This window comes from Lampetra fluviatilis, chromosome 12, assembly GCF_964198595.1.
Source record: "Lampetra fluviatilis chromosome 12, kcLamFluv1.1, whole genome shotgun sequence".
Classification (NCBI taxonomy): domain Eukaryota; kingdom Metazoa; phylum Chordata; class Hyperoartia; order Petromyzontiformes; family Petromyzontidae; genus Lampetra; species Lampetra fluviatilis.
This window is the reverse complement of record NC_136286.1, coordinates 8,324,575-8,352,008: the sequence shown is the minus strand read 5'-3', so window position 1 is coordinate 8,352,008 and position 27,434 is coordinate 8,324,575. Positions and strand designations below refer to the sequence as shown.

The following is a 27,434-nucleotide window of genomic DNA, read 5'->3' as shown; positions in this document are numbered from 1 at the left end:
ACAGTTAATATTACTTTCGCGGTGGCTCCAACATGGCATGTTGGATTTTAAACGTGAAAACGGTACGTTAATGAAAACAAATAGCACAGTCTAAAGTATATAAACGTCATTTAGTCCCATCAAGGTGGCATGTAAATCAATAAAGCGTACATTTGTATTTACTTTAATCAAATGTAATGGTTATATATGCATGGTAAGAAACATCAACATGGCAGCAGATAGACAAATCCTAACATTGCTTTGTTACCAATACTGCCACAAGAATTATACATTTATTGTACTTTGACCAAATAAAACATGTATTCACCTGCAAATGTAGCTTTTAAGTACACATTGAATGTACGCAGCATAAATCCATAAGCTTGAGCGGGCATCTGAGTTATTATTTTTTATTATTTGACCGCTTTTTTGGCATTATTGTCACAGACGACATCCACTGATGGGGACAGAGAATCGGCTCGTGTGCTGGTGCACTGGAATATTTAATCGCAGGATAACGAGAGACGGAAATGGGTTTGCAAGGTCTTTATCTAGCAGTGGATTGACCATGGCTAATAAGGATTGTGAGCACTTGCTTAATGTGAAATGTACCATCGCAATTATTTGTTCATTGTTTGCATTTGTGTTCAACCAATGTCATGCGCATTTAATAGTGTAATACATTTTGCGTGAATACATAATGGTATGTATCATATACATGCTCTATCAGAAACAAAGATTTGCTTGCTGGCTGGATTCCTGCCTAGATTCCAGGATGGATGGATGGGTGGCTGGCTGGCGAAAGTGAGTGTGCCCGGTAGGGACATCACCGTGCACGTCTGCGCAATGACGTCTGCCGCATCCCGCCACGTTGAGCCGGGTGTGTGCGTGCTCGTGTCGCGCCTGCCCTCCACCCTGGCTGCGTGGGTCCTGCGCAAATGCACGGACTATATGCTCTCATCCTCTATTAAACATAAGTCTTGCCAGCTGGCTGGAGGAGGGACGGGCAGTCGCATCAAAATAAACAACCCGCCTACACATTGCAATGCCACGCATATGGCACGATTTTCACAATGTTGCATAACTTTTCCGAGTTGCGAGGTGTCAAGATTTTAAATGGAAGTTCCATTTCCGTTAGTTTTTTCCGTTTATTTTGAAATTGTGGCTTTGCACCGGGTGTGTGGTTGTGTACTAATATTTGCACCATGCATGTGGCTGAATCATCACTCTTCGCTCTCTTCTTCCATGGTCTCGTCGGCAGTAATGGACTGCATCCGGTTCGGCATACTCTGGGTGAGGTACGTCTTGGTGTATACAGGGCAGCCCTGGCTCATCAGGATGGCCTACAACAAGATCACATCACACCATTAGTTCATAGTTGGCTTGTTCAAAAAGGGTTACACAAGCAAGTGTATAAATAAGAGCTTGCCATATTAGCGTTGGCCACGTACGGTGCAAAAGAAGTTTGACATAGGAACCAGTTCGTAATTGGTATCAAAGATAAATGTCACGTTTGTTTTACCGTAGGGCAATGCAGATCAGTATTGAGATCACATTGTTCGTATGTTGCGTATATTGTCACTGTAATATCCTTCCCTAATTCTAGAGCTTATTTTGACAATGTCATGGCTCTGAAATGTGTGTTTTAATGTCGGGTAACTCGGCAGGTTTCAATTTGCTTTCCTTCATTTTGCTGATGCTTTTGTAGTCAAGAACATGTCGCCCAAAGCGATATAACGTTGAGTTCCTCCCGGAGCGTTTGGCATCCTAACCCCTTCCTGTTTCTGTAAACTTGTTCATCCACTGCTAACACTCGTCCCTGATATAAGTTGAGCTGAACATAAACCCTAGCTAAACTTTATAATAATTGAGCTATTATTAAACCACAATTGTGGACAGTGAAGCAAAATCACTTAGTGTCCTATGCACCAAACTTGTTTGATCCTCCTTTACCAACCCACACTGACTGGTGTGGTTAAGTATAGTTAACCCATTCCAATGATGTACGTGTATGTATGTGTACGTCATCAGTTTTTCTTCTTGTTCCGTTCCAATGACGTGCACGTAAAGTAAAATAACTATTGGTAACGAGACTCCCACAAGGCCATGCGGGAGGGCGAGTGGCACAGTTTAGCGCCAGCTATAGAGTGCGGCCATGTCGCTACAGTTCTCTGCGGTGAGTACGATGCGTTTGAAAACAATGACGCTCTGCCTCTTGAAATAAAATTTAAGCTAACCGCTTGCGCGTTCCGATGATTAGCGGTGAACGGGACCCACCCTGCAACTTGCAGGTGTCTCGGAAAGGGTTAAGTTTCGTTAAGTAACCCCTACAAACCGCACGGTGTGCAGTGGTGCTCATGCAATGCTGGATTAACAGCGCGATAGCAAACCACAACTCTGCTGCAGTGTCTTCATCTTGGAATTAACTAAGTACAGTGTTGCCGTCTTAGAAAATAATTTCCTCAAGAACTTTGTTTTGAGAATGTATGATTTTTGTTGCCGATAGAACAAGTATTTAAGTGTTTTTTCCAAAATGTAGATCAAAAAACAAACCAGGGTTTGTTTAAATCATCCTGCATGATGTTAATATCTGTGAGGTCGTGGAAATAGCCTCACCGTTTTCTCCTCCTTGCCCGGTGGATTGCGTAGGAAGAAGCAGAGCGGAGCAAAGAGAATGTTAATGATGCCGATGATGACCATTAGCCAGGGGAAGCCCAACTCTTTGGCTATGGCTCCTCCAGCCGAGGGACCTGCAGCAAGACCACATGACTCGTTTACGAGACCTCATCGCCCCAATAGTCCGATCGCCTCACCAGCTCCCCAATCTCGGATCAACTTCAAGATCACACCGTTTGTTAAGATCCTCCATGGACTCGGCCCTGCCTACCAAAATGTCATCTCCCTCTGCTCTGGTCCATGGACTCCTGTCTCCCCTCTCATCTCACTATACTCCCCTCCATACACTCTCCTACCTCCCCTCTCATCTCACTCCACTCCCCTCCACACACTCCCCTCTCATCTCACTCCACTCCCCTCCACGCACTGTCCTACCTCCCTCATCTCACTCCACTCCCCTCCACGCACTCTCCTACCTCTCCCCTCTCATCTCACTCCACTCCCCTCCACACACTCCCCTCTCATCTCACTCCACTCCCCTCCACACATTCTCCCCTCTCATCTCACTCCACTCCCCTCCACGCACTGTCCTACCTCCCCCCTCTCATCTCACTCCACTCCCCTCCACGCACTCTCCTACCTCTCATCTCACTCTACTCTCCTCCATGCACTCTCCTACCTCTCCCCTCTCATCTCACTCTACTCTCCTCCACACACTCCTACCTCTCCCTTCTCATCTCACTCTACTCCCCTCCACACCCTCCTACCTCTCCCCTTTCATCTCACTCCACTCCCCTCCACGCACTCTCCTACCTCTCCCCTCTCATCTCACTCTACTCTCCTCCATGCACTCTCCTACCTCTCCCCTCTCATCTCACTCTACTCCCCTCCACACACTCCTACCTCTCCCCTCTCATCTCACTCTACTGCCCTCCACGCACTCTCCTACCTCTCCCCTCTCATCTCACTCCACTCCCCTCCACGCACTCTCCTGCCTCTCCCCTCTCATCTCACTCTACTCTCGTCCATGCACTCTCCTGTCTCTCTCCAAGCACTCAAATCCTCTTCACACTCTGCTCAAGCATCCTTCATTTGGTTGGAGATCTCTCATTCCCCACACTCCCAATCGTGTGGAACTCCCCCTCGCCATGCGTGGTGTTGACTCCATGAGCCTGTTCAATTCCAGGATCAAGACCTTCCTTTTTGTCTCTTTGAAATGACTGACTCTGTACAAATAAATGTGCCGACTCTTTAAGTACAGCGGCTCGAGATGCGGCCGCATTTTGACATGATACAAATCCAACGAAACCTTTTATTTTTCCAGGTCGGGCTCGCTGAACTATATGGCTCTTTTTTTCAGACGTGACCTGGCTGCAAACGGTATCCCAACGAAGTGGCATATCACGCGTAAACTTTTCAAAGCCCAACACTCTTATTAGACGCATGCAAAGGAGCAGACGGCGAGGACGTGCGCCGGAACGTCGAGCTACGATTGGCCCGTAACGTCGTGGCTTGTGCTGCCGCGGGACCCGCCTAGCGCGAAGCCGAGGCAGAAGGCGACGTCCGCGATGGCGTAGACGCTGCCGTAGACGGAGACGTGGCGCAGGTCAACCAGGTAGCCCATGATGGGCATCATGGAACAGTCCACCATGCCTGCATGCGCCCGCAAAAAACACGCACCGCCCGCGATGTTGTGGTGGCATGGCCGAGCGGTCGCGTATCTTTAGCACACATGAATGTATGTATGTTGAACGTCTGTCGCACCGTACATAGTCAATCGTGCTAATCGAAGGTGTCGGGGAACGACAACAAACTAAACCAAAACAAACCCGTGCACTTGTTGCAGAGGTTTGCACTTCGAACTGTGCGGCAGCCACCCTGCTAAATGATGTGCAGGTGTGTTAACCATGAATACGCGTCGTCTGCTTTGGCAGTGGCAGTTAAAGAAAAGAGGCCTTGTTTGCCGGTGTCATTTCATAAAAAGAGTTCTATGACTCGGTGGCATTCCTGGATTTAAAAAAATGGCTAATATACATGTCATGAAATGCGATTTAGTATAAGCATTCTGGAGTAAAAGAGACAATGTAAGAAACACGAAATTAAGGTTCGATCACATGAGGTGGTTGGAGGAATAACCGATTTGGCAATATGGTTATTTGTGTGGCAAATGGACAGAATAAGAAGACGACAAGTGATAGACCAAGGGAGAGATGCAAAGATGGTATCCTTGAGAAAACAAGAGCACGGGAATGGAGAGTGATGATGGCAAAATATGGTAAGATCAGAAAACATGAAGAAAAAATGTGTGCCAATCTGTGCCAGGAAAACTGATGAAGACTGATATATACTCGTATTTTGTACAAGGAAACTTACCCAGCGCAAAACCAATTGCAAAATTCGGAGCAATCAAGGCATAAATGTCATTAGCCAGTGGTACCTGCAAAACAGTTTTGAAAACAAAGATCATGTTACGTGTCTCGAACCCACAATCTAATGGGTGCTGTGAATACTCGTCTTGAGAAGAAGCACAGTTAAGAGACAAACAGCATGAACCTTAAGGCGGTACCCCGGCTCTCGCATAATGTCCGTGATGCAGTCATGTTTAGTCTGTTGATGGTCGGCGATGCGGCAATCGACTCGTCTCGACGAGCTGTACACGATGCACCGCTACGGTGCGTACGAGCGTTCAGGGTTCTGGCGCAATCGTCCTCGCTGCGTTTCGACATCGCAGAGTGTGGCACTGATTTCGGATTGATTGGTACCCCAGTCGCGGAGTTAAGTACACCCCTGGAAAATAGTGTCCCAGAAATAAAATATTTAATTGCCTCGGCCATTTTGTATTATTTGGTACCCCGGGGTACCGCCATAAGGATGATATATATGTACTATAAAAATTATTAAAATAAAACATTTAAATATTATCAGTGGTCCTCATACCATCCAGGACAAGGCTGAATTCAACATCGACGCACGACGACGTTTCTCCTAAACTGCTCCGAGCGTCATGAAGTAATGAACTGGGAAAAACTGTGACATGAATGTCTCTGCAGCTTTGCTTTTATACAAAATACCAAGCGGGCTCTCTCGTGCTTTCGTGGTATGAAATATCGGGATTTTTTTTTACATCTACTGAAAACCCGTGATTGTGTCAAAGTTCAATGAAGGATGCAATATTCAGTCGCAGCTGTTGGTGCGATGATGACTCACACAGCTCATGCTCACGCCAACCAACACCATCCCCAGGAGTGAGCACAGCCACCTGTGAACAGTTAACGGTAAGAAGAAGAAAAAAAAAACACATTTTAAAAAGATGTAATGTTTCGCTTCATTTTAAATTGACTTCGTAAAAAAGCAGTTTCGCGATCGTCTAATTGTATGCTGTTAAGAAGGTTCGAGCCTTGAGGGGTCATGGGTCTATCCCCCGCAGTCAGTTTACCGAGTGACAATGATGGGTATTGAACCGTCTTTGGCGAAAAAGACAATGTGAGCGGTAATTTCAGTCGCCAATATTTTCACTTTGTGTGTGTGTGTGAGCTGCTGGATTACACGATTCGGTTTCGAAGCCGGCTAGAAGTGTCTTCAGCATCTACCACATTTTAAGCCGTTACGGAGAAATGTCACGGAAAATTAAAATTCATGTTATTACAGACTTCAGCCTACCCGAACTGTCTGCAAACCCTTCATCAGTCAATGCTTCTCGGACAAATAGACACTGGAGCGCATGGACACCACTCCCCAAACACCGGTGGCTATTACTCCATCAGCGGTTGTGCCACCACTGAATCTAGACGACAGAATAACCTTATGCAAGTTCAACTCGTGTCCTTCGTATGATTTAGACCGTGGTGCACATCAGAGGGCAGTGCAGAATAATTTTTTTTTACTGTGCATCTACGCTCCAAATTGTATGCTCACCTTCACCGACGCGCACTGACCAGCACTGTGATGTGTGGTGAAATAACCCACAATACCCGCGCGGTGACGAGACGAGGCCCTCATCCAGCAGTGGATTGACCAAAGCGCTGCAAATTGTACGTAGGCAGTAAGATATCCACCTATAGACGTCAGTGTGCCGCGCTGTGATCGTTAGAGGTCGCGTGCGTAAGTGGGAGGAAAACGTCACCTTCCTATGCGATGAGCGAGTGGCCCAAAGATGTTTGTTGCGATCAGATATGAAATGCTGGCTGGGAGGAAAGCCATGCCTGGGAGGAAAGAACATAAATGTCCTACAATTTCCACATCATTCTGTCGTATGGCGAGGGGTTGATCAGCAATGTTTATTTGCTGATATCCAGGTTTAGTCAGCGAGGCGGTGGACGGCTTCAGGAATAGCCTGGCGAATCTCTGAAATGCCAAATAGCCCCACTGCTTGAACCATGACCATTGCCATGTTCCCAAAAATAAACGGTGAAACTTTACCACCACCTTTTTATTTTGTTCAGGCCAAACTCTGGCCTGCGGTTTGCGAAAAATGCGAACTCTGGCATAGAGTTTTGGGGAAACCGTTGCGCTAAACAATCTGACAACCATAAATTTCGATTTAAAGCTTTCGTGACTGCAGGGATTCATTCATCTTCTTGGTTCTTTCAGTAAAGTCACGTAGAATGTAAATCATGAAATAATAAAAATAAAACATAAAATAATTCTCACGACGTTTCGGCCACAACGCAAGCAGCCGCCGTCAGGTGTAGAGCAGGTCTGTCGAGTAGACTGTCTACTCGACAGACCTGCTCTCCGAAACGTCGTGAGAATTATTTTATTATGTTTTATTTATTATTATTTTTTTATTTCCAATCTGACAACCGTCGACCCAGCAACCTGTGACGCACGTGCACGTGCCCACGCACGCACACATTGGCGAGTAAATCTCAGAGGGTTGTTTCGTGATCGGCTCGGTGGACTCGTTGAGAACGGGACCGTGCGCACACTCACCGATCTGCCACTTGGAGGGACACATGGTTTCCATCATCCAGATGGGCAGCAGCGGCTCCATCATGCCTATTCCCATGTTCCCAAAACAGATGGCGCCTGCAACGAACAAATTCAATGAGCGCAACGGTGATTATAAATAAATAACCAGCGCCGTTTGCACAGCCGACAAGGGCGGTGTGCGAAGCATGAATGTTCCTGTGCCTAATATACGCCCCTTAAGCAAACACCGGTTAGCATAATTTACTTCTGAAGAACAGATACCAGTGCACATTATAGACGAGCTTAGCTCTGGTGTATATGACATTGCAGTTGTCGTATGAGTGGACACAAAAGTATGATTCGGCTGCAAATTCTGCAAGGTTCTGGTTTAGGCCCTGGACTGTATAGACGCTGTTAAGTGCGCACTTGAAAGGGGTCTGTTGTATAAACGTTGGGTTGGGTTGCTGGCACACCCACATCCCTCTCTATCCGATCTACGCACCACAGCTTCCTCAACACCCTTTCTCTTTTGAAGAAGGACCTGAAACAGGGTTTGAAAACCATAATAACAAGAAGAGACATTTATTTTTTTATTCTGCAAGCCCCAGTGCCGTGTGAATACAAGGCGGTGGTCTTTAATAATTAACTGTCACGAAGCAGTCCCTAAAGATCTGCACCCGGCTTCAGAGCCACAGGTTTGCCAACTCCTGGTCTCAAACATATTTACGTCACGCAATCGTTATCAAAGTACGTGTGCGCACGTACGGTTCATTCGTTAGTCTCTCCTTGCCGTGTTGGTCATATGGGAGCGGTTTTACCATATTTAAAACAAAACTACACTTTTTTTTTATTTTACCAGGTAAGGCCCACTGAGCTATACGGCTCTTTTTTCAAAAGCAACCTGGCCACAAATCATAGCTCAACAAAGTGGCTTATCACGTGGAAATGTACAGCAGCCAAATACTGGAAACGCATGTTTTTAAATGTGGAGGGAAAACAGGAGGAAACGGAGAAAAATCCACGCGACCAGGGGGAAAAAATGCAAACTACAAATTATACAGGAATCAGGGTCAGAATCAAACCCACGACCTCCTGTATACCAGGCAAGGTAGTTTCCATCTCGCCACCGTAGCGCCACGCTGGTCAGTGAATGCTTGTGAGGGCCCAGGTGTGGCCGAGGTCCCGGTTCAGATATCACTCGCCACTGCCACGGGTGTGAGCCATGGCCAGTTGTAATTACTGGCGAAACGTCTTACTCAGATTGGAAATGTTGTGGCTTTGCTCTCCAACACATCGGTTTGCTGTACTCGTAACGAATTGGCATGTTCTGTTTACGTGACAAAGCGTGTCGGGTGGTGGCAGGTTTAACGACAAACTTATATATTTACGCAATCTAACCCAAAAAAAAACTGTTATGGATACTAATAACGTATTTAAATAAATGTATCCATCATTACAAAAGTCGCACACAAATGAGGCCCTGTATGCCTATTGTAATTGAAACAAGGTGTTATTCTGCTGCCAATTCTGCCAGGTTAGGGTTTAGCCCCTGGACTGTACAGATGCTGTCAGTGAGCACTTAATAGGGGTCTCTGTTGTGTAAACGTAGGGTTGGGTTACTGGCACGCCCACACTCCACAGCTTCCTTAACCCGTCCGCTTCTTGTGTGCACAGGGGTGATGGTGAGGCCGCAGTATGCCAGCGTTGTCTTGAAAAAATACTCATAATATGCGTGCGGTATCTAAGCGTGCAGCTTTTTGTTCAACAAAGTAGTTGGTGTTGCTGCTGCTGCGATGGCAGTGGTGCACACGTACAACATTTATGTAACTAAACACATTCATCAAAAACCCAGTGGTCTTAAAAGGAATATATTTATATTAGGTGATGTTTTGGGCAATTGTCCTTCACAGCACATAAATAGAGAGGCCAGAGAGCTAGCGTGGATAATACGGGTTGGAGACTGCACTTAACACACTGGTGCCTGATGAAAATGACATTACAAACAATGTTTTCAGATTTTTAGTTTCACCTTGGTAAGTTAACGATTACTTAACAGTTGCGATTACATAACAGGTGTTTGTTCAGGCATGCTGCAAACAGCATTATCTTGCATAACGGTACATATGTTTTGCATAATATAAATTAGAAATACGCAATGAGATGGCTCCTGCTCTGTCGCAAAATGGGCGTAATTTATTTCATGCAAATAAATCAGATCTATACATATTCAAACACAATTTAAAAAATCTTCGATAAATATTCAATTCAATATATGACGTGCACTTCATGGGCACAATCGTAAGCGAAACAAATTGCCAGCGTTGGACGAAGGCCTCCCCCACGAGACTCGCTGACGGAGTGGCAGCCAAAGGGGGGCAAGTGTGCCCCGCGAGCACGTCCCCGCCGAAGAGATGGAGCAACGGAATTGGCTCGTGCGGCAGAGGTCGTAAACTGGTTTTGATTCCTTACCCGTACCCGGCCGCACCAGGGTCGCAAACGGGTACCTGTACCCAGCCGGGTACGGGTAGGGTACGGGTATCGGGTACCTGATTGCGACCTCTGGGATGAAGCCATGTTGCAGGCGCGGGTGGGTTGAATCTAGGAACTTGAATTGTGAGAAGAGACAAGACGTTGGGAAATGAGTGACAAACAGTTACTCACCAGTGACTCACGGCCTACCCGTACCCGGCCGCACCAGGATCGCAAACGGCTACCCGTACCCGGCCGGGTACGGGTAGCCGGGTATGGGTATCGGGTACCCGGTTGCGACCTCTGTCGTGGGGGGGGGGGGGGGCTAGGATGGAGTGTTGAGTCGCGTGACCGTGAGACGTGGTGACGGCTTACCGGAGGACTTCGTCCAACAGTGGATTGATCGGCGGCTGGCTGATCATGAGGATGAAGAACCACTGCGTGATATTTTTCAGAGCGATGTTCTTACCTGCGGCGATCAGGATGTAAGGGTCTTGCAGCAGAGTGAGAAGAGAGGATCCCTTCTGGCTCTGCGGGGGGGGAGATTAAAACGGTCATCGACGCAGAGAGAAAGCGAACGCGTGTCCCGCTGCCCTACCGTCCGCGACTCCGGAGGAGCGAGCCTGCCAGAGAAGACATTCCCCAGCGGAGGGCAGCGACGAAATCAGCTCGTGTGCGGAATCAGCGAGATAATATTGTTGCATCGCGAGAGCACGAAAGATGGCGGTAAACGGCCGTCATCCAGCAGTGGATTGTTCGCGGCTGTCGAACTGCGTAGACAGCAGCGGTAATTTAGGTGGATGAACGCAGATAATAGGATCCGCAATATAGCACCCCCCCCCTCCACATCACCACGGATACGAGGAGTTTCACTGAACTGTACTTTTAGCCTGGCGAACAGCTGAGCAATACGTCGAAACAAGTTTTGTTTTCCGTCTGTCCCCCAACGGAGCCGTGTCACTGTTTTTGACTGTTTTCTACATCGCCCAAGAGATCTCATTCAACCAGAAGTCTACGGTTATGAATACATAACACGATATCACTGCTTACGATCAAAACAATGTTTTCGATGAATATCGTTCCATTTGCATCTCTCAATCGCCGATGGACCACAGGCACGTTGGGAGGCAGCCGAGTGCTGTCAGCTGGTGCAAATAATTGCCCAAGCTCTGCAGTCCTATATATGTAAGATGTACTCGGCCAATGAATGACACGTGGGAGGAAACTGAAGCACCTGGAGAAGATGAATGCCTGAATTTGAATGTTGAATGAATCCCCTAAAACCAATTCACCTGAACATATTCAATATATTTAGATATCGGGTTGGGCCTAGTTGTCCTGCACTTTGAAGGGATAGAATACATGGGGTTGGTAAGGCAGGCGATGACAGTGCAGCAAATGATTGTTGACTCCATCAGTGGGGAAATTAGAATGTTGCCTCTTTGTACGCGTGGTATTTCTCTGGTTTTCTCCGGCACGAAACCAAACAATCGTAAACGTGGTTGGCCAAACATCCCTCCTTAAAAAGAGCCCTGAGACTGGGTAAGTCTTTCCTGGGTAAATGAAGTGCATCATCGTTGCCATGTTGTTTTTAATATCTAGAAGAAAATAAGGTCTGTGACTCAACGAGTCGGTAACGCCAGCGACCGAAAAAAGATCCAAGGGCGGGACATTGATTTGGCCTCATCGTCGCTAAAGAACTGACGTGAAACACAGACGGCGACGCGAGATGAAGTCGCTCGAAATCATTCGCAGCAAGGAAGCTTCTCTGAGCGCAGTACCGATAGGTAACGTGACCTTTCCAGTTCACGTTACAGCTGCCCCAGGGCTACTGGGGGGGGGGGGGAGTAAAGAGGGGTGGGAAGGCTGCCACCCTGAACTCACAGCTACCCTCACCACCCCCCCATGCCCCCCGATTCGTGTGAACTGCTCCAGACAATCGCGGCTGCGGGGCTGCCCGCTACCAAAGGGCACCCGCCTCAACAAAATGTCAGCGGGGTGCCCCGGGCGAGAGCAGTAGCTCCCCATTGTGGATGAGCGAGGGAGATCGTCGGGAGAGATGCAAAGCAGTTTGCTGGCTGACCTTCTACTGCTGGGCGCTCGCTGGTCCGAGGCTGGATAAAGTAAAGGCAATGCATGGGTGATGCGCACCCAAGCACCCACCCCATCCACCCATGCCACCCCATCCACCCATGCCACCCCATCCACCCATGCCACCCACAATCTGTTTTTTTATTTACTCAGCCACCAATCCACCCACCCGCCCGCCCGCCCGCCCGCCCGTGCCAGTGATGGTCTCTTTTGACGATCATCGCTGCATGTCCTTGGGATGTAAAGAGAACGAGAGAAAGATACCAACGATGCTCATTGGATGAATTACACGTGCCCAAAGTGGTCAAGGTGAATATGAACTCGGTGCCGTCTCATCCTGCCTGCCCTTCACCGCGTGTGTTTCTTGTTTACTCTCTGGCGTGTGTCTCGAAGAAGCCGCTGTGGAAAAGGGCAATGGTTTTGTAGTCCGTGCATGATTTCCACATCTCTGTTGGAGCTGCACGCCAGCTGTAAAGATCTGTTGTCGGTAATCAGCACAGTGCGCAAGTTCGACCGAAGCGTTCGTATTAACTGTGCAAATGTCATGGAAAACATTGAAACGACACATGTGCTCGCCATTCCATTTGGTGTCACAATAAATCACCGCGGCCCCAATCCACTGCTCAGCAACTGTGCAAAGGCCAAATGTAATTCTCTGACCGTCGAGACTGATGTTAAATATAATTCATTTTCCCATTCTTTGTCAACACCCATTGTATTATTATTATTATTGTTGTTCTGTATTCTCCACAATATGAGGCCGTATACATTATTTGGTGAAGCTGCTTCTCTGTTAGCACAAATAACAACGAAAACCTCAGCTTCCCTCAATAACACTGTGGCCTTAAAAAAATGTTTTATATATAAAGATAATAGGTTATCTTTCGTTCAATTACCTTTCTTCGTAGCACATTCAATTGAAATGCTGCAGAGAGCGAGAATGGACAATACGAGTGGGAGAATGCACTTCACACACAGGGGCCTGATGACAATTACAGCAACAATGTTTTCTCAATATTAGGCTTACATTGGCATATTAATAGTTACCGAATAGCGATTACATAAACGGGTTTTTTTTTGTTCAGTCTTGCTAAAGTGTGTGCAATGGAGTGTCACTTTGCGTAATAATAAAGCAGACAGCGTCGTTTAGCAAGATGGAACATGTTGTTTGCATAATGAATGTTTTAAATTTCACAATGAGATGGTCGCTTCTTCATCGTACATCATGTGCTATGAAGAAAGACAATCGCTTGAAACGTCACCTTATTATATCCATTTTTTCCCCAGTGTTATTGACCGATTTGTTGAGTTGTTGATATAAGTATGTGCTCAATTCCACATTCGTGGGATTACTGCATCACACAGAGAACTTGATAAAATCACAAAACGAAGTGTCACCAGGGCTGTTATAGTTGCTGATTGTGCATACAAAACATGTCGATGACGAGTGGTAAAATGCTGCACTGGTTCATCGATTAATATTAACTCTCTCTGCTCATGATACAAGAATAATATCGCTCGTGCAAATATCAATATTTATGTTGTTCTGTCTATGTTGAATGTCATGGGTTCACGTGATTCCTGCAGCTGCTACGTTTACAGCAATGTAAAAATAACATCGATGCCTCGAGGTGGCCGGGTAGCTCAGAGGTCAGAGGTCGGAGCGCTGCATCTGGATATGATCATGTGGTTCAGCTCTGAGAATAAACGATCCATCAGTTTGAATGATAATGGGACGAACGTTATTGTGTGGCGAGTCGGGTGGGAAAGTTCTGCCGCCTAATGTGAGGGGATCTCAAACGTAGTTCTGTTGTCACCGCTTCCCGTGGGCTGTTCTCGAACACGGTGGGGTGGGGCAGGGGGGGGTGTTGCACTTCTCTGTGATCGGTCGGAGTGAAATGTCTGTCTCATGACTTTACACCGAGTGCACAATCAGGATACAATTGGGGGGGGGGGGAAGACCAGAACATGATAGAAAGCCATCGACTCTTGAATCGACATGCTACCCTGAATCTCGACAGTTCATTGAACAGCACTGCGGGTACACCTATATCGGTGCGAAAAATTTTAAAGAGTTGCATCGTTCTTGGTGATCTGTGAGAGCGGAATCGCCACGGTAAGCCACTCGCTCTCGTTGGCCACACGTGGCACACACCGCCGTATCAGCGGCGGCTTGGAGGCATGTGGGTTTCAATGTGATTGTGCATGTCAGGCATGGGTGTGGAGGGCGGCCGAGGGTTCACTCACCTCGGCTATTGCTTTGGGCTTTTGCAGAACGCACAGCTGTAAGGCTGGGGATTAACCAATTCAGAGTGCACGTTAATACACAGAGCTGCGTTCATTACAATTTTGTAATGCTGCATTGGCAGCAGCGGTACAAGACTACAAAACTCACAAAAAACTCGACACGTTAGTCAATAACACTGCCCGTAAGGGAACATTGTAATGTTATGTGTAATAGGCAACGTTTCCATCAATTGCTCTTCCTCATGGCGGAGAGAGATCAATGTCTCTGCTTACAAAAGTTTTTTGACGAATGCGTCGAGCTTGTTGCATGAAATGTGGTACGATGTGCTACCCACATACTCCGCTTCGGTCGTGCAAACCCACAGGACCCATTGCAAAGTGCACATTGGCGATTGGCAACATTCGCTATCGCTCGTCATGATTGCTAGTGGTCTTCGCCTGCGTTCTGCCAGTCACATTCCACGGGAGGTGAAGTGCTCTGGTCACCGACGACGAGCAGGGTCACAGATGGTGCACGCCACCCGACGTGGTTCTCGCGTGGAACCTTTCGCCTCGCCGTGCCCTTCGAGTGAAAGCGATCGACCTCCGGGGGCCGTCATGTTTTTTTTTTTATGGCCCCAGATTCAACGACTTCATCATTTACATCCTTCTGCTCATAAGCGTAGGCTTGACAATGTTTACAAAACAAACTTGCAACTCACTAGGCCTAGTGCAGGGGTTGGCAAAACCAAAATAACAAGAAGAGACGTTTGTTTTTTCTTTCGAATTCGGTACAAAACTCAATATTTCAAGAGCCGCAATGCACGTGAATGCATGCACACGTGACGTGATGAAGCAGTAACGTAAAGAGGCACATGCAGGCTCCGGAGCCGCAGGTTGCCCACTCCTGCCCTAATGGAACATCGTCAGGTATCCCGTAGCTCGGCTACGATCGTCCGCACGTACGGAGACGTGCAGGTTTCAATGCGAGATTTGAAGCTTTCGTGACTGCAATGATTCATATTCTCAAGTTTTTTCGGTAAAGTCACGTAGGTAAAACATTAAAAGTAATGAAAGTAAAATAAAACAAAACAAAAATAAAAATAAAATTCACGACGTTTCGGAGGCAACACAAGTCTCCGTCATCAGGTGGGAACGTCACAGCCAGATTAGCTGCATCAAGTGAAGCAATGATTCAAGATGTAATCCCTTATAAGCAAGTTGAAGGGGGGAGGAGAGGGGGGGGGGAGTTCATCAGAATGTGGTAGCCAATGAATGGAACGTATCGGGAGGGAGGGGGGTGGGAGGGGGAGGGAGCCAACAAAACATTTGGCGACGGCTTGGACGCGGCTGCTGCGCACGCCAACACAATGGGCAGAGAGGGGGGAGGGGAGGTCTGATACACATGATAGAACAAAGGAACGAAAATGCCCATGTTTATACCAATGCAGGCTGAAAAATGAAGAGAGTACTGTTAAAAATAACTGGGGATGTTAACACTCTGTGAAGTAAATTAAAATAGTGCCTGTCAGATAAGATGGTCCAAAAAGTGTAATTAAGTCTTTTTTGCGTGGTTAATAACATCTTTCCAGTGATTACTGAGTTTGTACCCATCATCACGGTTGAAATTATGTCTGTGTTTGTATATTTGTATGGCTTCGTGTACAAACCTTTGATGGTAGCCAGGAGGCTTGCAGAGAACCTTGGTCTCGGAAAAGACAATTTCATGAGAGCCCGCCGAGTTGTAGCAATGATCGGCAACGGCCGAAGAATCAGTTCTGCCGTGTTTCAGATCTGACTTGTGCTCGCGGACACGATCAGCAACATGACGTTTTGTTTCTCCAATGTAGCAATCACCACAAATGCAACTCAATTTGTAGACTCCAGGATACTGTAAGTCAGGAACGACATCCTTCACAGATGGAATCAGATCACGGATTTTATGCACTGTGCTGAATCGGACTTGGATCTTATGTTTGTTTAGAATTTTGGAGATCTTTTTTTTTTTTTTGCTTATAAGGGATTACGTCTTGAATCATTGCTTCACTTGATGCAGCTAATCTGGCTGTGACGGTCCCACCTGATGACGGAGACTTGTGTTGCCTCCGAAACGTCGTGAATTTTATTTTTATTTTTGTTTTGTTTTATTTTACTTTCATTACTTTTAATGTTTTACCTACGTGACTTTACCGAAAAAACCTGAGAATATTTCAATGCGAGATCAGAGGCTCGGTCGAGAAGGGACGATTTACGTCCCATCCCATCGTGCTGCCGCGTTCATTGCCTTCTCCTGGTTGCTGATCGTCAGCGATTGAGCTGAACATCCTTGCGCTGTTGACCCTGTGTTTGTATTATTTTTCCCGAATTCCATGCTCAGGGCTTAATTTCTCACTCGATCTCTTCCACGTCACTGGTAGACTGCTGTAGGCACGCGACTCGCAGATATGGACATCGCGAGAGGGAAACTGGACGTGGTGCACTGGGTCCCAAAAATGTAAGAATTTATTCTAGATTTGAAGCTTTCGTGACTGCAAGGATTCATATTCTTAGGTCACGTAGGTGACTTTACCGAACTTTACCGAAAAAACCTGAAAACCTAAGAATATGTCAGAATTGGCTTAAATGAAGTGACGCCTATGATACACTGGGATCGGACAGTTGCTGCACAGTTTTCTCCTTCGATGGATATAGATTCCCTATTCTGCAGAAATATGACCACTGCTCCCCCGATTGAGTTTCTGTGAAGTTACGGATAGTGGTCACACGACTACCTGAGGTTGTGGTGGGGGGCGGGGGGGGGGGCAATCTTCGTTGCGTGTGCGATGCGCCGGGGCGCTTTACCTCCATCGAACAGCGCCAGCACCGCGAGCACCAGGAATGGCGCCGTCTTGCTGACGAAGGCGTACATCACACTGCCGAAGGGCGGCCCCACTGCAAACGCACAAAGGTCGCTGTCGTCATTGGCGAAATGCGAGCGCTGCGCAGTCCGTCTGTCGTCTGGTCGTGGAACGACGACGATGGGTGCGCATCGATTTATCGACGGCAATTTTTTTTCAAAAAGGCTCACAATGCAACACGTCGTAATATTTTGCGTCACAACTGATGTCCATTTGTTTGTATCATCAACATGCAGCGGACATGGTCTATCCACTGCTGGATTAATGTCTCCGCATGCCTGTGGCCACCGCTCTCGGTGAGCTGATCTCACTGTGCCATCTCTGCGGTGGTCGTCCTCTCATCTTCTCCTTTGGCTGCCATGCCATCACCAGTCTTGTCCATCAATCATCATCATCTTCCCTTCCAAGCCCAGAAACTTTTCTCGGCATTCGGTACGATGTCTCCGAGCGAGCTTGTGTCCCCCATTATCCATGTGCTCATCTTTCTTTCTCTCGGCCCTGTGCTTCCAATCGATGTTTCGTTTTCTAGCAGCACGTGATGTATGTACCGTGTGTTGAACTCCGTTCGCTCCATACGTAGCCAACCGTGCAAACCGTGTGCACTGTGTTACTCCAGGCTGTGTGCGTGCGACTCCTTACCCAGCACCCCCAAGGCCAGACCGCTCAGAGCGATGCCCATAGCATTGCCTCTCTCTTCGTCATCCGGATACACACTCGCCAGCAGACCCATGCCTGCAAAGACAAAGTTCCCCTGTGAAGCCTACATCGACTGTCGTGGCAAGTGCTGTGAGTGAGCGCCGATGATGGCCGGCACGGCGCACGACGGGGAGTTGTGAGTAGCAGTGCACCCGGTCGGCTTTATTTCTTCGGTGCAGATGTTCACACACCACACCAGGAAATCATTTAAGGCCGAGTCTCACCTAGGGGAGACCCAGGACCGGTTTTAATATCACTCGCCGGTGATGTTAGCCGTGGCCGGGAATGGAGTTCGGTTTGTCAGGTTCACTGAACAGTGCACTAACCGCTGCACCGCCACTCCTCATACCATCCACCAGGGCTGAATGCCATCAGGATTTGTCCAGACTGGTGATCCGGAAAATATCTCCACAACAGGCACACCACATCCAGTATACTTCCGCTCACTATGGCCGTGGCGACTAGTCACAGGCCGCCTCCAATCTCTTCGCGACAACAAGTTGCAAAGCTGCACATGGAGCAGAGTGGTCACCATTGTTATTTTGCTACTGACAATTTGGAGACTTAACACCGGCCAATAATCGGCTTTACACTTGCCATTTTGCTTGTCACACCATGCAATTAAATGGTGCCTTGCTCCACAGCCACTGTCTGCCAGGAAGCCAGAACTACAATTTAACCACGGTATGATTGCTGGTATAGGTTTTTTTTTAAATTGCGCCTACCGTGTTCTAAACTTAAATTGTCATTATTATTCCGGGTTTGAAAAATTTGACATCGATGGCTCATATTGTAACAATGCTAATGGTGAAATATTTTTTGAAATATTAACGTGTTTCCCATTGGATTACAGCTACATTCTAGTTTGTATAATGTTAATTTGTAATCTATAAAAAAAAATTCAGATCTGGCCAATGTGCTCATAGCACATTCAGTCATGTCCTGCAATGCATTTCTATTCGTTGTAAGAAAGACGATGGCGTCAGAAAAACAAATCGCAGGAAATTGTCTTAACAACTTAACGAAGAAGGCCCCAAAGTTTGCCTCAAACTAGGTGTGAGAGAGAGAAAAACTAAAACAAATATTACGTGCAGCAAGTTCTGTAAATAAATGAATATATATATGTGTTGCTTGGACACAACTGGAAAACCCATCAGAGAATATGTACCACCTAAGGCAATTAGTTATTGAAGGCTGACTGGGATCATAAATTAAAAGTGGAGGAAAGCATGCCACTGGGAAAATGTTGGCATGTGGTTGGAACCATTGGACCAGCGTTATATAGACACACAAAGACAAAGATCCCCCGTATAGCCTTAACAGACTGTTGGGGAAAGTGCCGTTAGTGAGCACCTATGAAGGCCGGCACGGCACATGAGTGGGTGGGTGGGCAGAACCACGTCCGGCCGCCTTTGTCTCCCCAGTGGCGATATTTACACATCGCACCAGGTACTCATTTGAGGCTGAGTCGACCTAGGGGAGGCCCAGGACCGCTTCAGATAATCGTCACCGGTGTTGGCCTTGAGCGGAAATCGAACAGACAGACGCGAGCTGGACCGTTGATTCATTTTTCTTACACACCGGCCACGGAGGAGCACGAAGAGCCAATGCCTTGCAGAGACCTGGCAAACACCAGCAGCCCGTAGCTCTCGGCGAACGCAAACACTGGGGGAGCGACAGAGAAGGCAGGCGGCGGCGGCGACCGCCAAGTTAACGTGACAAGCGAACGACGCGCGGCGCTTGTCCAGAGGCGTTCGCCGAATGCACAAAGGGGTCGTCGTCGCGCAGACTCGAGATGCGTTTAAGATCGCGTCTTGAGATTCGCTCACGCGTCTCGACGACGTCGCGCAAATCCTCACCGTCGCTTTGGACAATTGCCTCGTGTGACCCCCCCCCCACCCCCCATGCCTGTTTTTCCAATTGTGATGTCACAAGGGTGGGCCGCAGGCCGCCACGCTGCCGCCAGCGAGCCGAGCGAGGCGTCGCAAAGACAAACACAGCTGTTTACACCGGATAGGCCGCACGCGTGGACAAGGGGGGTTGGGGGGGGCAGGCAACAAATAAAAGCCCCCTAAGTACTGGGTTTCAGCCGATGGTTAAGTGCCTTAATTGAACACAATTTAATTACTGTGCCCTCCTCAACAATAATTATAATGCAGGCCAATTACGTCCGTGCATTTTAAAAAATTAAATTGTATCCTACTGGCTGCGCACTGCTATGAGACTTATCCAATTGCAAAAAAAAATTAAGATCATAGTCTACGCAGAATGTATTTATCGAGCTAAGATTTAAATGTAATTATTATTTCTAATGACATTTGAAGTGCTTTTCGGCATGACCCAGCTTATATGAGATGAATACATATCATTGCATTATTTCCTGCATTTAACGCCAATTGAATTCCCTCTGAGTTTTGATTTCAAAGGCGCTTTATATTTATTGGTCCTCTTCCAAGTCGCGTGGCTAGCATGGACGAGTAGAACATGTACCCTCTACAGTCGAGGGCCTCTCTGGAGTTCCCTCTATGGCGCTACAGAGGCGACATGTTAACGACCTCGCGCCTGGTATCAAGGAGGTAGTGGGTTTCATCGATACCCTGATGCCTGCTGTATGTTTGGAGTTTGCGTGTCTCTCTCTCCCCGTCGTCGCGTGGATTTTTCTCCGAGTCCTCCGGGTTTTCCCTCCACATTTAGAATCAACATCACGCGTTTAGAGTATTATTTGGCTGCTGTAAATGTCCACGTGATAAGTCACTTCGTTGAGCTATCATTTGTGGTCAGGTCGCTTCTGCAAAATAGGTAAATAGCTCAGTGGGCCTTACCTGGTAAAATATAACAGTTAAATAGTTCTTCCACCAACAGTGTTGTTAACAACTCATTGCAGGGCTGCACCTTTGTTTATTATCGGTTATATTTATTTCAAATAGCACTTGTATTATGAATATTTAATATCGATTTCCTCTCTCACAGAGGCAGCGCCCTACTTCCAGATTCGCTGTCTTGCCCTAAGCTCTTGTAAAAAAAAATTAAGGCTCGAAGGAAAATAGTTTCCTTAAAATGTGTATCCGTGCCCATTGCCATTGTTATAAAATGTATGCGTCGTGCATTTATCACAGGGGAATCGTCAACCTACAGACACACGACACGTGCAACACGTTCTACTCTTTGTGGACTCCTCTGCAATTGGGATACGTTGGAGAGCTGACGAGTAGAATGCCCGGTGGACAGAGCGTGGCGGGATGCAGTCGCATTTAGACGTCATATCAATCCAAATCATTGCATTAATTCAAGATTTGAAGCTTTCGTGACTGCAAGGATTCATACTCTTTTTTCGGTAAAGTCATGTAGGTAAAAAAAAATAGAAATAATAATAGAAATAAAATTATAAATCACGACGTTTCGGAGGCAACACAAGTCTCCGTCATCAGGTGGGACCTTCACAGCTGAATTTACTGTATTAATACAGCTGTGACGGTCCCACCTGATGATGGAGACTTGTTTGCCTTCGAAACGTCGTGATTTATTATTTTATTTCTATTATTATTGCTATTATTTTTTATTATTTCTTTTTTACCTACGTGACTTTACCGAAAAAAATCTAAAAGTACAAATCATTGCAACTGTGAGAATTTAGAGGCGCAGCTCCGCAAGTGCTCGCTCGCGCCACCGCTGGCGGACGGGTCTCCACTCGAGAGAAGCTCTAGGGAGCCCAACTCGGGGGAGTTCTTTGTTCTAAATTGCCACGTTGGCCGGCCGTCTTGGAATACATGTCGCACTGAGCTTGCCCTTAAAAGACGAAGCTTATTAATGTTGCAATCTCTGCTGTTGTCGCAAACACATGGTACAGTGCCGCATTGTACTGTACTACCAAACGTTTGCTGTCGCACAGTTGGCAAAAATGTCAGCAGTGATATGAAGGATTACGTTATCGTATCGACAGACGCGATGTCCGAAGATGTGATGATCTTATCGGTGCAATGGAAAACAGGAGGAGAAACGATAACTTACTTATCGTAGATATGAACATGATGATGAACCCAGCAAAGAGAGGTATCTGGTAACCAACCCTGCAACAAGACAAAAACCATCATCATCATCATCATCATCCATAGCAGCAGCCATCATCAGTCCACTGCTGGACGAATGCTTTTTCAAGCTGTCGTCATCTTTCACGATCCCACGATGTAACTAAAACAACGAATTGTGACCAAGCAACTTAGAATCTTCTGGAATGATGTCCCTATATGAATGCATTGCTCTCATTTGTATTCATGTTTGCAACGCAGCCGAGGACAGTTGCACAAATTGGGCAACCTCAGAACGAGCGATGACACGTTTTTAGCGATGGCGTGTGTTTTAGCGATGTTGCATGTTTAGCGATGTTGCATGGAATGAAACGTGGAGGCCCGACTCTCCGCCTATCTCCCACCACCCTCTCCCCCTTTATTACATCCCGGTGCCTGGAGCCAGGCGCAGTCGCACTACCTGCACACTCGATAGCGACGCCACGATTCACAGCCACGAATTCATCTCATCCTCATAATACGTATGGGTGGTCACTTTAAAGGTAGCTGTCTATTGTTCAAACACAAATTATCTGGCCCGTCTATGGACTAAGCCGCTGGTTTGGCGCGTACGCAAAACCGAATGCGCCGCCATCGTCCCAGCCTGGGTGAAGAAGTCGGTTCTCGCCAGAGGAAGTCCGGCACCGCGGCACCGCGTTTCGCTTTTCATCGACAAGGGCGGCTAAATAATGGTTTTACGTCCGGATTAAAGTCATAGCTAGTCGAGATACCATACCCAGGGCCTCGCAGTGAACGGCTTGACAACGTAAGAGACTGGAACCACAAAGATGTGGCTCTTCTTCGGCATATTGGCACAAGGCGGTAGAAAGTGGAAGCAAATCACGAAATGTGCAGTGGACACTTACGGGCTCTCTGCTCGTGGATGTTGATAATGACCATTCCCGGGTAATATGCCACTTTGTGACGATGCTAAGGACTAGCCATAGATTTAAAGTGTCTGAAATGTACGCCTGAAATCGTGCAACTGCACCCCCCCCCCCCTCCACTAAACTTAACTTGAAAGAGAAAGACAACAAAGCTTTGGTTATAACCTCAGATTAGCACGGTTGGCTACGTACGCGACGAAAGAAGTTCAACATACGTACATAAACATTTATGGTATCTGCAAACGCTGAAACAAATGTTTGCAGCCCTAATTGTTCCATAAAGTGTCTGCAAGCGCCAGAGCGGGTTCACTGAGAGAGAAGTCCAATGAGAGATGGAAGAAATACCTTGATTTTGACGTCCATTTATTGTCATATCAAGTTGCAAGTTTTTTGCGTTTAACCGGGTGAGAACTCAAAGAGTCCAGGACGAGTCTCATTGCCAAGAGTGCCCTGGGGTGCGTTAGACTGCCAGGAAGGGGACGATGATTGCTGCCGAGTGTAACATCCCCAATTGAGTGATCGGCAGTGTAATCTTCAAACACGGCAAGTTTTTGTTCGCCCTGGCGAATGTCGTCAGGAGTTCTTCAGCGGACGGCGAGCGGTAATAACCGGGGCGGCCGCTCGATTCCAACCGTGAACCTCTGCAACTGGCGTCGATCGAGTCGCCTCAGGGCGACACCACCCGCCCTGTCACCAGACGACGAAAGTGGAAATCTTTCTGGAGCCACGCACAAGTGCTTTTTTTTCTCAGCTGGGAAACCAATTGATCGCCGGTGGCGCGGTATGAGGCCAGCCTTTCCGAAAATCTCCGCCTAGATGCTTAACGTTGAAGATCCAGCAAAAGAACGGCGTGGCCTCTCCATGTCTCACAGACGCCGGACTGAACTTAACTAGCGACCTCAGACACCATCAGATGGGTTTTCAAACTCAAAATACGCGCGGTTATGATAATCTGCATTCATATTGCACCATTATTCCAAAGACTCCAAGTGGCTTGCTGCTCACGAGTTTTGCTGAACTCCACTTCCAAAACACATCGTATAGCATCGCGAGAGAAAATAAGGAGGCCGATTGCCTTAAACTATTTTGTCGCTGTATTAAAAGATGAATGAAAATGATTCGCTTCCAATATCTAACAATATTCTGGGTTAACAGACCTATGGATACAATGGTACACTAATCACCTCAAAACGAATTTCTAGGACCAATAAGAGACTTGCATTTATCTCGTTTGAGGTCTTTCAATGCAATAAATGAGAGTGACAAAAGATGGCGACGATGACGTAGACAATAACGCCGATGGGCCGTCGAGTCCGCCGGCGAACCAGCCGAGTGACCCCACCGGTTGGTGAGCAGGCCGATGAACGGGTTGGCCACGAGCTGCACGGTGGCCTTGGACGCGAAGAGCAGGCCCACGCGCACGTTCTCATCCGACAGGTCCACGTTGGAGCCCTCCTCGCATTTGCTCGGCCCCTCAGTCCCGTTCGCGACCTCCGACCTCGTCCCGCCGGGGGTCGGGAGGTCGTGAGCCCCCGACGCTGGGAGCGAAGCCGCCTGCGTGCGTTGACTTTGGACGGGATGGGTGGGTCGCGATGCGAGCCCTGGAGTCGGAGACGGCTGGGCCTGCGTGGCGTTGTGGTTATCGATGGAGTAGAGGTAGCTGGGGATGATTGGCACTGCGGGTGCAAATGAGCGGTTGCGGTGTAGGGCACAGAGAGGTTTCCAACGTCAATAATAGCACTTAAACAAGGGCACCTAATGAATGATAGTAACGTAGAGTTCTTTTGTCAAGTGGCTGCTGGATGAAGGCCTCCCCGTGGCATATTTTTTGCGTTTGTTTGACCATACTTCACCACCCTGGTCAGTGCATGTTGGGTGAATGAGATATCCCAAGATCGGTTCCAGATATTGCTCACCACTGATGTTAGCTGTGGCCGGGAATCAAACTCATGTGGCGTGATTCGTAGCACAGCGCGCTGACAACAGCACCACCGCTTCATCATGACCTGCACTGATCTAAATCTTGTTTTAAAGCTTTCGTGACTGCAGGAATGCATACTCTTTGGGTCTTTCGGTAAAGTACTGATCTAGGCCAGAGGAGATATTATAATTAGACCTCAGGTGAGCTCATGAGTAAAACTTTAGTTATCCTTTCCTCCATAGAATGGGCACTGTGGTGGAGAGATGTGAACTATCTTGCCTGGTGTACAGGAGGTTGTGGGTTCGATCCGACCCTGACGCCTGCTGTATATTTGGAATTGACATGTTCTCCTCGTGCATGCGTGGATTTTTCTTCGGGTCCTCCGATTTTTCCCTCCACATTTAGAATCAACACGCGTTTACAGTATTTGGCTGCTGTAAATTTGCACGTGATGAGCTACTTCGTTGGGCTATCATTTGTGGCCAGGTCGCTTCTGAAAAAGAGCTGTATAGCTGGTAAAATATATTTTATAGTTCAAGTTGCCCTGAATTAATTTGGTGGTGGTGAAAGAGTTTGAGCCCCCACTCCTTACGCCCGTGCTGGGCCAATGAGGGAGGACAGATGAAATGTTCTCAACAGGGAGGAGATTCTTATCCTGCACTGATGGTGGTAGTGGCAATAGTAGTGGCGGTCGTGGTAGGGGTGGTGGCAGTAGTGGTAGCAGTATTGGTGGTGGAGGCGGCAGTAGTGGGGGCAGTGGTGGTGGTAATGGGAGTAGTGGTGAAGGTAGTCGTGGTGGTGGTAGTGGTGGTAGTGGCAGTAGTGATGATGGTAGTGGTGGTGATGGTAGTCGTGGTGGTGGTAGTGGTGGTAGTGGCAGTAGTGATGATGGTAGTGGTGGTGATGGTAGTCGTGGTGGTGGTAGTGGTGGTAGTGGTGGTGGTAGTGGTGGTGGCAAGGTTAAGGTGGTAGTGGCAAGGTTAAGGTAGTGGCGGTAGTGGCAATAGTGGTGATGGTAGTGGTGGTAGTGGCAGTAGTAGTGGTGGGAGTATTAGTGGTGGGAGTAGTGGTGATTGTAGTGGTGGTGATGGTAGTGGTACTGTTGGCAGTAGTGGTGATGGTAGTGGTGGTGGCGGTAGTAGTGGTAGTGGTGGTAGTGGCAGTAATTGGAGTAGTGGTTAAGGTAGTGGCGGTAGTGGTGGTGGCGTTGCCAATCGCGGCGCTGGCACCCACCCACCACCGTGAGCAGCATGTTGTCCAGGAGGAGCGCCACGGACACGATGACGAGGATGAGCTTCCTCGAGCGATGGCTTTCGCGCATCTCGCTGAACCAGCCGCTGATTGCGCCCATGGCCACGGCACGAGCGGGGTTCCCGCTGCGCCCTCCTGCACGCCCCCCACGTGCACTAGCGGTGCGCTAGCGGTGCGCCAGCGGTGCGCTAGCGGTGCACGGCGATGCCGGCAGGGGTCGCGCAGAGCGGCGGGCTGGATCCTCGCGGGCGCTCGTGAGCCTGACAAGAGGAATGTGCTGGGGATTAAAATAAAACAATTATTGATAACCCACTTTTGTTTTAATCGTCAACTAGTTCATGATGGCTGTCTTTGCCACGCAAAAGTTTTCAATGAATATAATAATGAAGCTGAGATGATTTTTTACAAAAATGATTTTATCTACGATCAGACACAAACAACTACTCCATACACCATGGGACCTCCTTTGCCAGTACCAAAATATGAGAATAGGTTTTCCCCTTTTTTCTGGCAACAAAACAGGTGTTGAGATGTTAAAACACCAAACTGAAACCTTTTGCAAGGAATCATGTCCGCATTAACCACAATACTTGTGGTCAGAATGCAAACAAAAAAACACTCTGATAATATATGCATTGTCCTTGAAACTGATTGGTCCACGCCAGAGACAGCTTTCTTTCGAGCCTCGTCTCAAACGGTGTTAGATCAGAGGACTCCAAAAAGGCGTATTTTACATATTATTATTATTTTATTATATTTATTGTATCCCATGGAGATGGAGCAACGGAATCGGTCCGTGCTATTGTATATGTTGCGTTTATTAAAATTAATGAAATATGAATAAAATAAAGCAAGTAATTTTATTGATTAAAACTATGTTCAAAATATGTTAATGTTAACGTTCTTTCAGTGTAAATGTTATTATACGTGTTTAAGTTTAATTAAAGATGATTGTGATTTTTTAAATATATGAATATTTACGTCGCTTGTGATTATGATGCAATTAGCAAGTGATTTGTATTAGTCTCTCTCGTTGTTTAGGAGTATTGATTATAAATATAATTTATTATAATTATTATAATTGATTCAAATTATCAATCGTGATACTCCATTGGAACCTCCTTTGCCAGTAGCAAAATATGATAATTGTTTTTTACCCTTTTATCTGGCAACAAAACTGACACCTTTTTTTACAAGGAGTCATGTTTGCATTGACCACAACAATTACGCGTGTAATCACGTCAAGCCTCCGGATTCAGATCTCACCGCAAGATGCAGTTCTCGTAATTAAGACAACGATGCACGAGTTTGGAAAGAAGCACTCAGACCCTTCTTTAATCCCAGCAACTTTAATATCAACTTACTCCAACATCCAAAACACTTATCATCAGAGACAACGACAGTACCCATGCAAATATACGTACTC

The 27,434-nt window shown here is 47.2% G+C and overlaps 1 protein-coding gene across 1 annotated transcript; it reads right to left on the bottom strand.

Annotated features, from left to right (window-relative positions):
- Positions 1–1,118: 1,118 nt before the first annotated feature.
- On the bottom strand, positions 1,119–26,108 carry LOC144934951 (synaptic vesicular amine transporter-like). The gene is made up of 15 exons (XM_078861211.1): positions 25,991–26,108; positions 24,179–24,512; positions 21,894–21,952; positions 19,467–19,550; positions 17,829–17,921; positions 17,134–17,223; positions 14,314–14,357; positions 10,445–10,505; positions 7,528–7,623; positions 6,719–6,797; positions 5,803–5,854; positions 4,969–5,032; positions 4,129–4,248; positions 2,596–2,729; positions 1,119–1,322 (listed from the first exon to the last, which is right to left on the bottom strand). The coding sequence occupies exons 1-15, from the start codon at positions 26,106–26,108 to the stop codon at positions 1,203–1,205; spliced, it is 1,548 nt and encodes a 515-aa protein (XP_078717337.1). The 3' UTR covers positions 1,119–1,202.
- Between the last annotated feature and the right edge of the window lie 1,326 nt (positions 26,109–27,434).

Excerpts from the sequence above, each read along its gene's own strand:
- LOC144934951 (XM_078861211.1), bottom strand. The coding sequence starts at position 26,108 with ATGGGCGCAATCAGCGGCTGGTTCAGCGAGATGCGCGAAAGCCATCGC. Across the intron at positions 10,506-14,313 it reads AGCCCAAAGCAATAGCCGAG|AGCCAGAAGGGATCCTCTCT; the intron begins GTGAGTGAACCC and ends CCCCCCCCGCAG. Across the intron at positions 1,323-2,595 it reads CGGGCAAGGAGGAGAAAACG|GCCATCCTGATGAGCCAGGG; the intron begins GTGAGGCTATTT and ends ATCTTGTTGTAG.